At 52.2% G+C, this 13,640-nt stretch overlaps 1 protein-coding gene and 1 long non-coding RNA gene across 5 annotated transcripts in view; one reads left to right on the top strand and one right to left on the bottom strand.

Annotated features, from left to right (window-relative positions):
• The first annotated feature begins 66 nt into the window (after positions 1-66).
• Positions 67-13,640, top strand: part of MYO10L (myosin-X-like) — a 67,161-nt gene continuing 53,587 nt past the window's right edge. For 2 of the 3 annotated variants that reach the window (XR_005861423.2, XM_015289711.4), the window contains exons 1-3: positions 67-175; positions 7,896-7,994; positions 10,917-11,075. Coding sequence is in view for 2 of the 3 variants with exons in the window: in XM_015289711.4 (XP_015145197.2) it covers positions 155-175; positions 7,896-7,994; positions 10,917-11,075 (279 nt within the window). In the remaining variant the exon portion in view is untranslated. Of the gene's footprint in view, positions 5,513-7,895; positions 7,995-10,916; positions 11,076-13,640 lie in introns of all 3 variants that reach the window. The other variant, XM_046944104.1, reaches the window with a different exon arrangement.
• Positions 8,421-11,699, bottom strand: LOC107053833. 2 transcript variants are annotated; one of them, XR_001467517.4, is made up of 2 exons: positions 11,306-11,699; positions 8,421-9,782 (listed from the first exon to the last, which is right to left on the bottom strand). It is a non-coding gene; the product is annotated as an uncharacterized LOC107053833 (long non-coding RNA). The 2 variants fall into 2 exon arrangements; XR_005861424.2 differs by having other exon boundaries at positions 11,672-11,699.

Raw genomic sequence — 13,640 nt, 5'->3', positions numbered from 1 at the left:
CCGCTGCCCGAAGGGGGGCGGAGGGCCGGCCGGGCCGCTCCCAGCTGCTTGCGGGGCGGAGCCAGCAGCGCGGCGCGGTGCCGGCGAGCGGTGCCGGCGGGACGCGGCCAGCCCAGCCCGGGGATGCGGCGCTGAGAGCCGCTCCGTGCCGCCGATGGACGCCTCGCTCCGCCAGGTGGGGGCTCCGGGCGGGCAGGGGCAGGGCGGCGGCGGCGGCGGCGGGGCCGGCGCTCTGCGGGGAGAGCCGCGGGAGGAGGATGCTGCGCTGACCGTATCGAGGGAGCCCAAGTTTCACTTTTTCTCTGGCTCTCGGGTTCGGTCGCCGAGCGCCGCCCGGGCCCGGTGTGCCGGGGGCGGGCTGCGCGGAGAGAGCCGGAGCCCACGCGATGCGCGGTTCCGGCCGTTCGTGCCGAGGGCTCCTCGCAGGAGCGGGGAGAGGATTTGTCGCATGATAGTCATGGCTGCCCAGATACGCTCGCGTGCTGCTTTAATCCCCTGGAGCGACCGAAGGGTCCGGAGCCTGCCGCTGCCTGCGTGTGCGTGTCACGGCTCGGCTGCCGCACGTGGCGCGGGGCCAGAGCCCGCTGAGGGATCGGGAAGGCGTGAGGTGATGGGAGGGGAGGGAGCGTCCGCCTCCATCCTCGGCCTCGCCGTGCCGCTGCCCGCTCACCGTCCTACGGCTGCTCTGCGGCCGCGCCGGTACCCGGCAGCGCCGGGCTGCGCTCCCGTGCGTGGGGCATCGCGCCTTCTGCCCTAACGCACGTGGCGGGCGCCGTGCGTGCCCCAGGCCTCCCCGAATCTTCCCTGCCTCTCTCCTCGCCACGTTTCCAGCCCAGGATGGAGCTGCTTTTGGTCGCGGCAGCGCGCAGCCCGTGCCGGTCCCGTGGCTCCGTGGGGCGATGGAACCGTCCTGGGCTCTGCGGCTGGACCTCGCGTTTGAGTCCGGGGCCGTCAGACACCCCCCTCCGGCCCCCGTCGGTTGGCAAGCCGTTAAACCCAGCGTCTGCCCCCCTCCACCCGCCCGCCTTCCTCCGGGTGCACGGGGAACGGGCAGCCCCTGGGGAGCAGCTAATGGACTGGGGCCGCCCCATCCCCCAGGAAGCAGTGCCCTTATCGGAGCAGCTGTTTTCCCAGATCGGGGAGGGAAAGGAGTGGCTGCTCCGGGCTGCACGGCAGGGACTGCCCCCGGGCCGGCACAGCAGCGCCCAGCTCATTGCAGCCATTAACTGATTAACCTGCTGCTCTGGCAGCCCGGGCCGCCTGCATCTAATCAGATGGAGGCCGGGTTTGCCAAAGGGCCGTTTCACCAGAGTCTTTATGCCAACCCCTCGGCGATGGTCTTTTGTAGCAGGAATGGCCGCTGAGGTGCCTGAATGCGCCTGATGGAAATGGGAGACAGGAGGGGGCACAGGTGGTCGTGGCTGGAGAATCGGGATGAGCACGTGTGGGAGAGCCTCGAGCCTTGCTTTGCAGGAGGGGCAGTGGAAGTGGGGAATGTAGTTCCCTGCAGCAGGAATACGGCATGCACTGCACCCCGGCTGCTGTTCCTCTTCTCCATGGGGGGTTCTTGGTGGGAGGGCAGTGCCTGAGCAGAAGGGAGTTGCTCCACCTCTTGCTGCTGCATCAGGAGCCAAGATCATCCCAAGGGATGCATGTCATCCTTCACAATGAGCAGCTTAAAGCCAATGTGCTGCTGGCCTTGCTTTAGCAGGCTCCCATCCTGCACTCGCAGCATTAAGATAGCAGCTGAGCCACGCGGTCAGGATCCAGGGTTAGGTGGGGATGCTCTGGGTCTTCCAGCTTCCCTATCTCCTTCCTCCCTTGGCGTGGTGGAGACGAGGAAACTCTTTCTTTGAAGTTTATCTATGATAATTGGCTTGATGATGGGCTCAGCCTGCTTTCCCTGGCTGTGTCCATGCAGGGACCCGTGCCCATGCCCCACTGGCTGTGTCCTCCCTGCTGCTCCCTGCTCATCCCGTGCCAGACAGGGAGGAGCAGCCCTGGAGGCAAGGGCTGCGGCTGGTGGGTGGTGGTTTCCCTGCGTGTCTGGCAGGATGTGGGTGACACAGAGGATGTGACTCGCTCTCCAATATTCCCCGAGGAGCAGGAATGCCATGACCCGGGTTAGAGGGGACACCGCTCCCATCCCATTCCTGCCTGTGCCTTGGCTGGAGGGACCAGTAGCATGGCCCCACATCCGTCTGGGCCGCACAAGGTGGGGTTCCTGCAAGGGGAGTGGGTACAGGCATCCTGGAGGATCCTTCCGTAGACTCACATGCAATGAGGAAAATGGTTCGGCTGCCTTTGGTGACACTGAGCACGAGCGATGTGCTGTCTTTCCAGATCACAGTGAGCTGAGTGCCCGTGCGTTAAGTACTGTTGGCTTTGGAAAATGCCATGTTGGAAAGGAGAGGTGCATAGGTGTCATCTTCAGCAGGGGGCTGCTGCATGGGGGGGATTCCCGTCGCCCTCCCTCCTCTCCGGAGGACTGCAGGCTGCACCGCTTTTCCCAGTGGCCTCTATGTAGCTCAGCGAGAAGGTGGTGATCTCCTAGAAAAGAGGATCTCGAGAGACTGGGAAGAGGAGAAATGCTGACCGTTACGTCGGTAATGCTCGAGGTCAACGAGAGAATGTGACACAGAGCAACCCCTCTCTGTTCGGTCACTTTGAGTGGTTCAGCAAAGAGAAGTATCGCTGCCCAAGGGCAGTGACCCGTGAGTGTTCCAGGTTCTTGAGATCCACTCTTCTAGGAGGTCACCGTATTCCCGCTGAGCGATACAGAGAGGCCATCAGGGAAAGCAGTGCTGTATGGACGACCCAACATGCAGAATCCACCCATCCCAGATGCACGTTCCCAACACAGCCCAGAGCTACAGAGGTGGGTGAAAGGCTCCCTGCAGATACAAGGCTGGGGTCTTTGATGAGGAGGTGGAAATCAGGGCTCTGGGGCTAGGACTGGGCTATGCGTTAGCCCTGTTACCTTCGTATTGAGTCAGTGATGGGGATTTGGCTGAATCACGCTTTCTGGAAAGTCTTCTTTCTGGAGGATCCCCCGCTTTTTGCAGTGTCTCCAAGTGGTTACACAACCCTGCTTTAAAATAAATCCTGTTACATTTCTGAAGTGCCTGGCAGCCACATCCGCCTTTGGGTCCCGCTTTCCTTCTGCTGGGTGAGAGCTGTTCCACCCCCAGCAGCAGCCTGCAGGCGCTCCTTCCCTGCCCACCCGGGTGAGCAGCGGGCAGAGCACCGAGGGCTGCACCCATGCTGGGCCCATGCTGCTCTCATCTCAGCGCTGGCGGTGTCTGGGCCAGATAGGGCAGCCCCGGCTAATCTACCTAACGAAGTTAGCATTTTCACCAGTCCGTTTGCATTACAAGGGATCTTTCTGAATAGCAGAAATGACCAAGCTTTTTCCATTTGCTCTGTAAGCCGCCTTTCTCACACCTCAAAGCATAAGTAAACAGGAAACTTCCTTGCTGCTGTTTATCCATCTGAGACACGTATCAGCTCTGGTTGCAACCAAATGTCCTGGGAGCTTCAGCAATTCGCAGTGCTGTTGGGTCTGTGATTTCCAGAAGAAATTCCTCTCTTTGAAGTGTTCCTTGCATTCCTTCTCCTGAATCTGACCTTTCAGTTCGGCTGTATGTTAATCCCATTTTGTTCAAACAAGCCTGGAATCCATAGCCTCATCCTCATGGACACTCACTGCTCTACCAGATGTTGGCATTATCAGCGCTGCTTTTGATTTTACGTCCTTGCTGAGAACACAGAGTAGTACTGACCCTTCACTGCAGAGAACTGTTAGCAACTCCTTCACTTAGCATTGCCCCGTCTGCCCCTTATGCTTGTACACCAATTGCAGTACGCGGCAATGTGGTTGGCTGGACGTCTTTCCACGCATTGACCAGCACTGCACAACGATTGAAGCTGGAGGACCTTGAAGTTCAAATGGCTGAGGGCAAAAAACCCCCACAGGCTGTCACGCTGAGCAGCGCGTGGTTGCTTGGGGTAACCCTGGAGAGCCCTCCGTGAGGCTCTGACCCTTCGGTCTCTTGGAATTTCCTCTGTGTTTCCAGGCTTATCAAAAACGAGTATCAGCTGGTGAGGGACTTTATGGGACAGATCTCTGGGAACGCTCGGACCTGTTGATTTTTAACATGCTTCACATCCTTTCCATTCACCAGTATATGGGAAAGTTCAGCAGCATCTCAGTGTGATGCAAAGGGGATACTTTCCAGGAATGTTTATTAAAAACTTGTGCGTGCCTCCATTGTTATTCACAATGCTGCCGTCCCCAGCTAGTAATAGGATGCTGCTACCAGCACATGTCTTTTTCCCCAGTGATTTTGAAAAACAGTGAAGCATGAACTCGACTGGCTTTACCATTTCCCAGCCTACTAACTTTTGAGGGCTGTTTCCCCTTTTTCTGCTTTCACTATTGCTTCGGAAGGGCTGAAGGTGTATCCCTCCACTTGTGTTCTCAGTGGTGTTCGAGGCAAGGACACTCAGGACGAGCAAAAGCCAGGAACGTGTCTCATGTGAAGAGTTTGAAACACTCGAGGATTCTTTATTAGTGGCATGACAAATAGGGGGAGACGTGGCAAAAGAGCAGAAAGTAATGGATGAGACAGAGAAGGTGGATTGGAATTCTGTGTTCCTCCACCTCCGACCGAGAGAAGGAGGGATTTTTTTGCTTCGTATGAATGAGGGTGATTAAAAAGTGTGCTTTCCCATCTAATGTGGGACTAGAAGGTACAGCTCCAAATGGCAGGGAATTTGTGAAGTCAAGGATGTTGCGTGATGCAGAAAGGTATAGGATGTATGGGACCCGCCTCTCTGTGTATTAGTCGGCAGAAGGGAGAGGTCACCCAAAGCAGTGTCCAACTAGAGAGAAGGGCAGGGGCAGCTCTTGCTCAGCTGGGAGTACTTAGCTGGTCAGCGAGAACGTGGTGGGGACTGGAGAGCACCTGCCATGAAGCTGGGAAGGATGCATGCTGGCTCCCTCCTCCTCTGCGCATCTCATACCCATAGCAAAGGGTTTTGCTCTCCCCAGTTGCGCTGTGCTGGCTGCTGCCATCTCTCTGTTCCCATCTCTCATTGACCATGGTCTCCAGAGCCACCAAGCCCTGCTCCTGCTGCTCAGCCCTAACCTAGGGACTGGCCCTGTGACTTCATCTCAAGCTGACACCAGAAACACCCCAGGGTTCCTTTGCTCCCTCCCATATGGATCTAGGGTGTCACAAACTCCCCCTCCCCATTAATCTTGTATCCATTAGCTAGGTCGCTCCATATCTATCCTATCACTTATTCATGATCATCCAGATCAATCTGTTGAGAAGTGCATTTATTGAAACCCGAGCCTGGCTTTCTCTGGATTGCATGGGCCCTTAAGCCCCATTGCTGCTGCTTGGCGTACCACCATGAAGCCCATTGAGGCCAGGAAGAGAGCTGGCTTAGCACAGTGCAGCTTCCAAGCCTGGGAGCGTATGGATTCACCGTCTTCAAGACAGAGGTATGTATGTATATACGCTATAGTACATACAGCTGAAAATCTTATATCACCCACACTGATTTTTGAGTCTCAGTGTGGTAATTGGAGGTGGTTGCCCAAACCAGGGTGCTCTCATAGCATTGTATTTGCAGGTAGGTCTGGTGTCCAAGTGACTTGTTTGTGGCACAGGAACTCTGGCTCATCAGTACTTTGTTCTTTCAGTAGCTGCTGTTGCTTCATTTTTATTAAAAAAAATAGAAAAAAGTTAGAAAAGGAATTGGGAAGGGAAGAGCTGTTCTCATTATAGAAGGAACTCGAGGGCTTCTCCCACGGAAGCTCAGCCTTGCTGCCTGACAGTTCTTAAGTTTTCTGCTCAATTTAATCCTTTCAATGGATCGATGCGAGGCATGCTTCGTGTTGGTGCGAGGGCAGCCTCTCCAGTGTCACCATCTGCTTCTGTATTTAGGCAGGGCGCCTTGGGGAATGCCGTGTTTAGAAAAAGGGCTGACTGCAGGAAATGGGGGCAATGCCGGGCAGAAGTTAGGATAATTTACTCTGTGGTTCCTATTCTGAACGTCTCAGCTCTGTCTGGAAACATCGTAAATGAGTGCAAGCCTACTGGGCAGAGGTAATAGCTGTTGTGAAAACAACTGCAACCTTGAAGTAAACTGCAGTAAGTTCTGGGCAGCTGAAATGCTGCAGTGCTGGGGAGTTCCATCGTATTGCCTTCTGCTCGTGGCAGCACATGGGGAGGAGGGTCTCCAAAAGCACATGGTAAATGGTGCAGGACTGTAGTGCAGCACGGTGCATTAAAAGGCCTTCTTTCATCTTGCTTTTTGCTGGGAACTCCGGGAACAACTTAACAGCTTTGTGATGTCAACTCTTTGCTCTTGACACTGCGATGATAGCTGAGAACTTTTGGTGCAAAAGGTCTCACTGACACTTGTTGCGGTTAACACGTCGGTGCGGAATCTGTGTACAGTTTGGGCAATGGATGATTTCCACTCAACCGTGTGTTGCCCACGTGCCTCAGGGCACTGCCTCAAGCATCCCATCTCAGTGGGAAATCTGCAGAACGCTGCAGCAAAGTTAGAATTAAGTCAGTTTTCTTCATGTCATTAAAACCAGCTCCTTTACTGGGAGGGCTGGAGGTTGTTGGCCAATAGGCATGTCGTCTACAGAAAGGAAAATCCAAGGTACCAAAATAAAGGACAATGAACTATTGTTCCACATTCTGTCTGATGTGATATAGAAATACCATATCAAATATCTTCAAACATAATAAGCCTGTAAAAAGCTAATGGTGCTGACATGTTTAAGAAGAACGTAAGGGCTTCTACAATCAATATCTTAGGGGTAGAAAACAAATTAGGAAGAACAGATTTGTGAATCGATGAGAAAGTCCTTAATGTTAGTGAACAGCTGAGCACAATGGCTTTTAGGGAATACCTAGCAAAGCAGAATTTGTGATTTCTATGGGAAGACGCAGGACAGATTGGTTTGCAACAACCAAAGAGCGGGTTGTTGTGCTTAATTCTGCATGACGCAGGCCATGGCTGGCAGGGCAGGACGAGCTGACCCAGCAGGCCGATCACCCCAACGCTTCTGTAGGAGAGCTGAGATCTGCCTTCTCCATCCCTCCCCTTTGTGATTCAACTGGTTTTTATTTTGGGAGAAGCGTGATGTGGGCAAGTCACGTCGCATCTGAAGCTCAGTGAGGATCTGCACTGCTCTGCAGGCAACGGACCTTTCAGTAAACCCATTTATTGCCTTTCTTTGGTCACAGGGCGCTGATGTTTAGCAGAAGGCCACGGATAGCTGCCTTGGCCGTACTTCTGTGTAACTAGAAAGTCTAATCCCTGTTCACATCTTAACCCTTTCCTCATCCCAGATAAGCCCACTTGCACATCCTTTCCTGTGACACAGCTTGGGTTTGTGTGTTGATGTCTGGATTCACCCTCAGCTGGGCACAAGTATGTGTTGCCAGAGGCCTGCTGCTGGGAGATGCCGAGCCTCTTAAGGACCATCATATATGTGTCTGAGGAACACACACATCATGCCCCTTACCCAAAGAAACTCTCGCAAGAGAGGAAAGCAGAAAGCTCTGCGAAGTCAGCTTAGCATTGGCCGATTCCTGAGAGCACTTTGACCTAAGTGATGTGTGGGTGTATGAAACTGTAAACACGCTTTATTTACATTTTCTATTATTATTATTATTGTAGCATGACTTTTGATGACTGGCTGTTCTAACTTGGAAAATGTTTAGACACTTTAACCCACTCTTCCATTTCTATTTTCCCTAAAGGCTGATGTTTCCTCCGGCTGGCCTCGGGTGTTGGCACCCTGTGGTCAAATCCTGCCGGCTCCAGTTCTTTCTAATGGGAGGTTTTCTGTTTTTCTACAGGGTGCCAGGGTATGGCTGCGGGAGCAGGACCAGCTGCAGCCATGCACTGTTGGCCCGTGTGCCGATGGAAACGTGCGCTTCACCTCCGATTACGGCACCGTAAGTGGAAATTTGCACAAGGCTGTACGCTATGCCTGTGCAGGAATAGCACCCGGCGGCCATTCGTGGTGGCTTTCTCTATTCAGTGCCCTCTGTGAGAGCTGTCCTGTGTGCTTCCTTTGCCTGCCCTCTTCGTTGCTTGGTGACTGACTGGGCTATCTTGCCCCTAGTGAAAGCTCAAATGAAAACATCTTCATTTTGGTTTGGATTGGGTGGGCCAATTGATCCCTGAATGTAGTGCCTTCACTCTCTGATCCTGCTTCCCTGCAATTCTGAGGTAGGATGTCCAGTATTACACTACAGGGCTTTTGCCATTTGTTGTTATTTCCTTACAAACATCTCGATCACCAAATCCATCAGAAATGTGACTTCCTGGAAGGAAAGGAGGAGCCGACGCTTATGAAACACAAGAGATTGGAAAACACATTTGAAACAGACCAGCCCAATGCTTTATGGATAAACATAACTGAGATATGGAGAGGGATATTTGTTCGTGTGCTCCTTGCACTTAATGGGCAGATGTGGGGTTGAGGAGGAAACCTTCCTCTCCTGCTCAGCCTGGCCTGGTTGGCAGTGCCCACCTTGGGTTGTCTGCTGGCCAGGTTTTGCTTTATTCCTGATCACTGTGGGGACTTGGAGCGAGTCCTGGTCATTTTGTTTTGACTGTGGGCTCGATCTGAGACAAAATCAATTCATCATTGGAGAGAAAGTGGAAATCTTTGGCTGTGTTGTGAAGTGCTTGTGTAGTAATTTGGTGGCTTGCTTGTAGTTAGAAGACAAAAAGCTGATGTTTTCTTTCCAAATTAATAAAGATCTTGTTAATGCCTATAAAGTTCCCTTTTAAACATTAACTGTTGTTGGAAAAGGGGGATTCCAGAGGCATCTCTTCTGAGAGATCAATTTGTCTGTGCTTCCTCTCTTGCTTCAGGCAAATTCAGCCAGAGGAGTCAGCTCAGCCATGCAGACCACAAGCCAGCCCAGCCCCACCATATGCAAAGCTGTGGAGGGGAGGATGTCCGGGCTGCTGGAAGGGTCTGAAACTCAGCAGTGGGAAAGTGAGGGTCTCCTCACTGGCATGGCTGGAGGTGGCATGGGGCTCAGACCAGATTCTTTAGATGGGCATGATGTATAACACCAGCCAAGAGCCTCAGGACAGGGTTAATAGTTGATGATCTAGTCCTGCTAATCATTTAGCCTTGCATTCAGGGCCGGTTTCTCTTCAGGGTCCCATTTTCTCCTGTGTTGTCTACAAGAGGAAGTAAACAAGCTCTGACCCATCGCACAATTATTTTTCGTGCATAGCAGCCTCTTGGCACAGGTACTCTAAACGCTCGGGGTCTTCTGGGACACTTTGTGCACTCAGCTTTTTCCCCAGACATCTTTTTTATTGTTTCTTGTCTGACCCAATGGCCACAATTGCTGACAGTGTGGTGGTAAGTGGGTAATTGCCAGGGAGATGCAAGGAAAGATCACGTCATGCAGTTTTGGGCTCGTCCCCTTCTAAGATTTGTCTGAGTCAGCAGAGAGAAGAGAGGCAGGGGTTTGCTGACTCATGGGTTGAGAGTGCTGTGGTGGCTTTGCTCCTGATGGTCCAGTTCACATCATAACATTTGCAGCTCGTCTTCTGAATTTAGGTGTCCTGTTCTCCCATTCTGCTTCCTGGTGAGCTCCCTGCCCCTTGGGTACAGCCCCAGCTCCGTGAGGATGATGCTGTGAGGGGGCAGGGTGACCTCATTCTGTCTGCAGCTTCCAGCTGCCTGGCTGCCCTTCTGCAGCAGCTGCAGCAGCCTGCAAGGAGCGGGAGGGAGAAAGCAGTTAGATCAGTGCTATGGATGATGTGCTTATTCTCTAGGGGATCTGTAGGGTTCTTCGGTGGCACCTGGGGAAGCTGACAAGCAGGGATGAAGATGAAACGGTGCCCCAGAAGGGAAGGAAAAGCCCAGATTCTTTGCAAGGATTACTGCTGCAGGCTGCCTGTATGAAGTATGTCATTTGCCTATCTTGGGTTTTGCCATCTAATGCAGCCTGAGATGCTGGGTGGGAGATGGCGCACAGCTGAATCCGAGAGTGGGAAGCAACTGAAATAGCATTTGTGAAATGCCAGCATCATGCCTGAGGAGGAGGAAAGGAGGGCTGGGATATGGCTATGGTGGAGGGGAACGGCAGTTTCATCTCAGTCGTGTGCAGGGAGGTGAGGAGGATGACCCGACAGCTGAAGTATGGGCTATTGAGGAGGAGGAAGCTCCAGCAGGAAGGAGGTTGCAGCAAATGAGGCAGGATGAGTGTATAGATAGAGGAGAAGACACTTCTAGAGCAGTGATAGAGGATAATTGATGTCACTTCGAAGGCTGCATCAAATGCATACATGCCAGCATGTGCACAAGAGATCTCAACTTTGGCTTCTCAACTGCTTTGCTTTCCTTTGCCCTTGACACAGCCACCAGACACTCTGTCTACTCCAGGGCAAAACCTGGAATGTGAACAAGCTTTGCATGCACCATGCTGCAGTCAGAGATGTGACCCCACCTGTGCTTCTGTGCACGGCTGCTCCTGGTCTGCTGGGAATAGCTGCCACCATCGCTCACACTGATCACAGTGCTCAATACCTGTCCAGGTGCTGCCCTGCTCTGGCCAAGGGGACTTCATTAACAGCCAGGTAGCCCTGCATTGACCTATTCTGACAGTGCTGAAGGTGAGGGGACAATTCTGTAGCAGGGAGAGAGCTCTGTGGGTCGTGGCCAAGGAGCTCCAATAGGTAGGAACAAGAACGGAGGAACTGCTATAAAAATAGGGGACGGATCTGTGCCTTATTCATTTCCTTTTCCAGTGCTGATACTAAAGAAAAGCACTTGTTTCTGTAGGAAATTAGACTTTTATGCCTAGGTGACGTGCTCTTATTTGTCCTTATCCCTGTTCCTCCAGGTGTTCCAGTACCCCAAGGCCTCCCTTTCCATAGAAAAAGTCTTGCCCATGCACCAGAGCAGCATCAATGGGGTAGAGGACATGTCCATGCTGGGAGACCTGCACGAAGCTGCCATCCTACTCAACCTGCACCAGCGCTACCAGCAGGGTAACATCTACGTAAGTGCTGAGCTGGGCCACGGCAACAATGTGTTGTTTATCTTTGGGGCTGCCACTTTGCATGGGAAACACTGATTTCAGCATTGTTTCCTGAGCATTGTTTCGTGTGGATAAAAAGGGATGGGTTTTTTTCTGCTCTGTGCCTTCCCAGCTCCATCAGCCCTATGAGATCCTTTTCCTACTATAGGGGCCTCTTTGCCTATGTAGAACTTCCAAAATGCAGTCTTCACCTCTAGGATTTGTGTATCCACCATGAACGTCTGCCACTGTTGCTCTTCAAAGGTTATAGATGGCCAAGCAGACAGGAAAGTACAACAAGCTGTTGTTGGGTATCACTCCTGAAATCAGCTAGGAAAGCAAACCTGTTGCCTACTTTCCTGCTTTTACAAGCGGTTGTGCTTTTCTGAGTCGCTCTGCTCTCCTGGCACAGCAGAATACCAGCACATGTCGTGGTTTCCCTCTTGGCCCCGAGGAAGGAGGCAGGCTTAAGGGAGGGCTGTGGGAGGGAGAGCACTCTAGGATGAGGCTGCTGGGGGGCAGTGTGCTCTGCTTAGGCTGAACGTTGTGAAGACTGCCTTGGGCTGCTTTACCCCTACCTTGCCTGTCCATCCTCTGAGCGTACTCAGAATTTTTCAGATTATGACAGGAAAAATGTAAATCTGTGTTGCATAGCAACTGTTCCTAAGGCAACCGAACTGTATGCACCTGTATTCCAGGAAATGATCAATAAAGTGACCTGGTTTCTGAAGCACCTCCTGCGCTGGAATGAGGAGGATGAAGTGCCCTTCTCACTGTGCCTGGCACCAGAAGTGGCACACTGCTGCCTCTGACCGTGTCACCACAGTCCTATCCCTCTGCTCCTCATCAGCACTAGCTCTGTGCCTCCTCCAGTCATGTGGAAAGGTGTTAATGTTTGGACGTGGTGTCATTTTTTGCCTGCACACATTGTGTATTCAGTATGTTCCTTCACAGCTGGAACGTAGTAGGCCAAGGTTGCAGGTGAAGCTGTACCAAGGGGAGTTATGCCTATAGGTCAGGGCAAAAAAGATCTGGAAGAAAATCAAGGAGATCAGAAACAGGCAAGAAATGTCATTGTTCTATGGAAAACAAAATTACCTGAAGGAATGGATAACTCAGAAGAACCAGTATTTAAAATAATAACAATAAATGAAGAAGAAGAAGAAGAGGATGGCAATCGGAGAACTTTTCCAAAGACATTTTATTCCAGTTCTACCAAGCTACTTCAGAAAATGTGAGCACAGCAACAGCCTGCACCATTTACGAGTACCCTTTCATTCCTGCAGCTCCGGTATCCATTGATAATCCATGATTTGTGGGATGTATGAACGACCCATGGGCTGTCCCACATGTGTGCTGCCTCTAGTTCTGCCATGCCTACCCACCCGTGCAGGACCCGAGAAGCAGGCATGACCAGAATGATGTGTCCTGCTCTACAGCGTTGTCTGGGGAAGATGATAGGATCTGAGAATGGCTTGGGTTGGAAGGGCCCTCATAGACCATGCAGTCCCAACCCCCTGCCATGGGCTGGCTGCCACCCCCCAGCTGAGGCTGCCCAGGGCCCATCCAACCTGGCCTTGAGTACTTCCAGGGATGGGGCACCACAGCTTCTCTGGGCATCCTGATCACTCCTTGCTAAGAGAGTGGCTATTATGTACGTGGTTGATAACAAATGCTGCTGCTACTATAACTTGTGAGCAGAAATCATCTATAATGGGCTGCAGGTGATGGAGACTGCAACTGGGAGATGGAAAAGTTTCCTGGAAACACCGTTGAGAGACATGGCTGTAGTGGAAATCCTGGCTTCAGCAGGAGACCTATTCCTCAGGAGGCATGAAACTAGATTGGGAAGTGCAGAATAAAACACGGGAGAAAAAGTCTGTGAAAGTCTGGGAGAAATGTTGGGATGGACTTGTGGACATGTGCCTTGCCATCTCCAGATGATACCTGTTGCTCAGCTGGTTGTATAGCACACTTTCCAATCTGTTTTTTCTTGCTCAGTGCTTTCCTTTTGGCTCCCACTTGTCTTGCCAAGAGGCATCTACTCTCTTATTGCTTCTGTCACCAGTCAACTGTATTTCTGCCTACAAGGCTCTGTATCAGAGTGCCTTCAGGTCTTGTTCCCTTCCTGCCCACTTATGTGTGTACTGCTGGTAACACAGCGAGGCCCAGGTGATGGTTTGTCCCTGGTGATCTGTGTTGCTGCTTTACTAAATAACACTTAAATATTTGGTGACTACTGCATCTTATTAGTCCAGCTTCTGGCTTCAGAGCTTGGCATTACAGTGTAACAGTGGGAAAGCATGTGTCTTTCTCATCACCAGATGCTCCACTTACAGCTTCTCCAATGGATGCATGCAAATCCTTTTATCTCTACGTGATGACTGGTAGTTCATGGGTTGGCAGAAGTACTATGCAGCACTCCAAGGGTTTCATCTGACACCCTGCTGAGAGTGGCTGCTCCTGGAGTGGAGCAGCAGCCCTGTGAAGGAGGCCCCCACCCCAGCAGCAGGATTTAAGCTGGACATTGACCACACTGTGGATTCA

Source organism: Gallus gallus, chromosome 7, assembly GCF_016699485.2.
Source record: "Gallus gallus isolate bGalGal1 chromosome 7, bGalGal1.mat.broiler.GRCg7b, whole genome shotgun sequence".
NCBI lineage: Eukaryota > Metazoa > Chordata > Aves > Galliformes > Phasianidae > Gallus > Gallus gallus.
The sequence above is the reverse complement of the archived record's forward strand: the minus strand, read 5'-3'. Positions and strand labels throughout refer to the sequence as shown.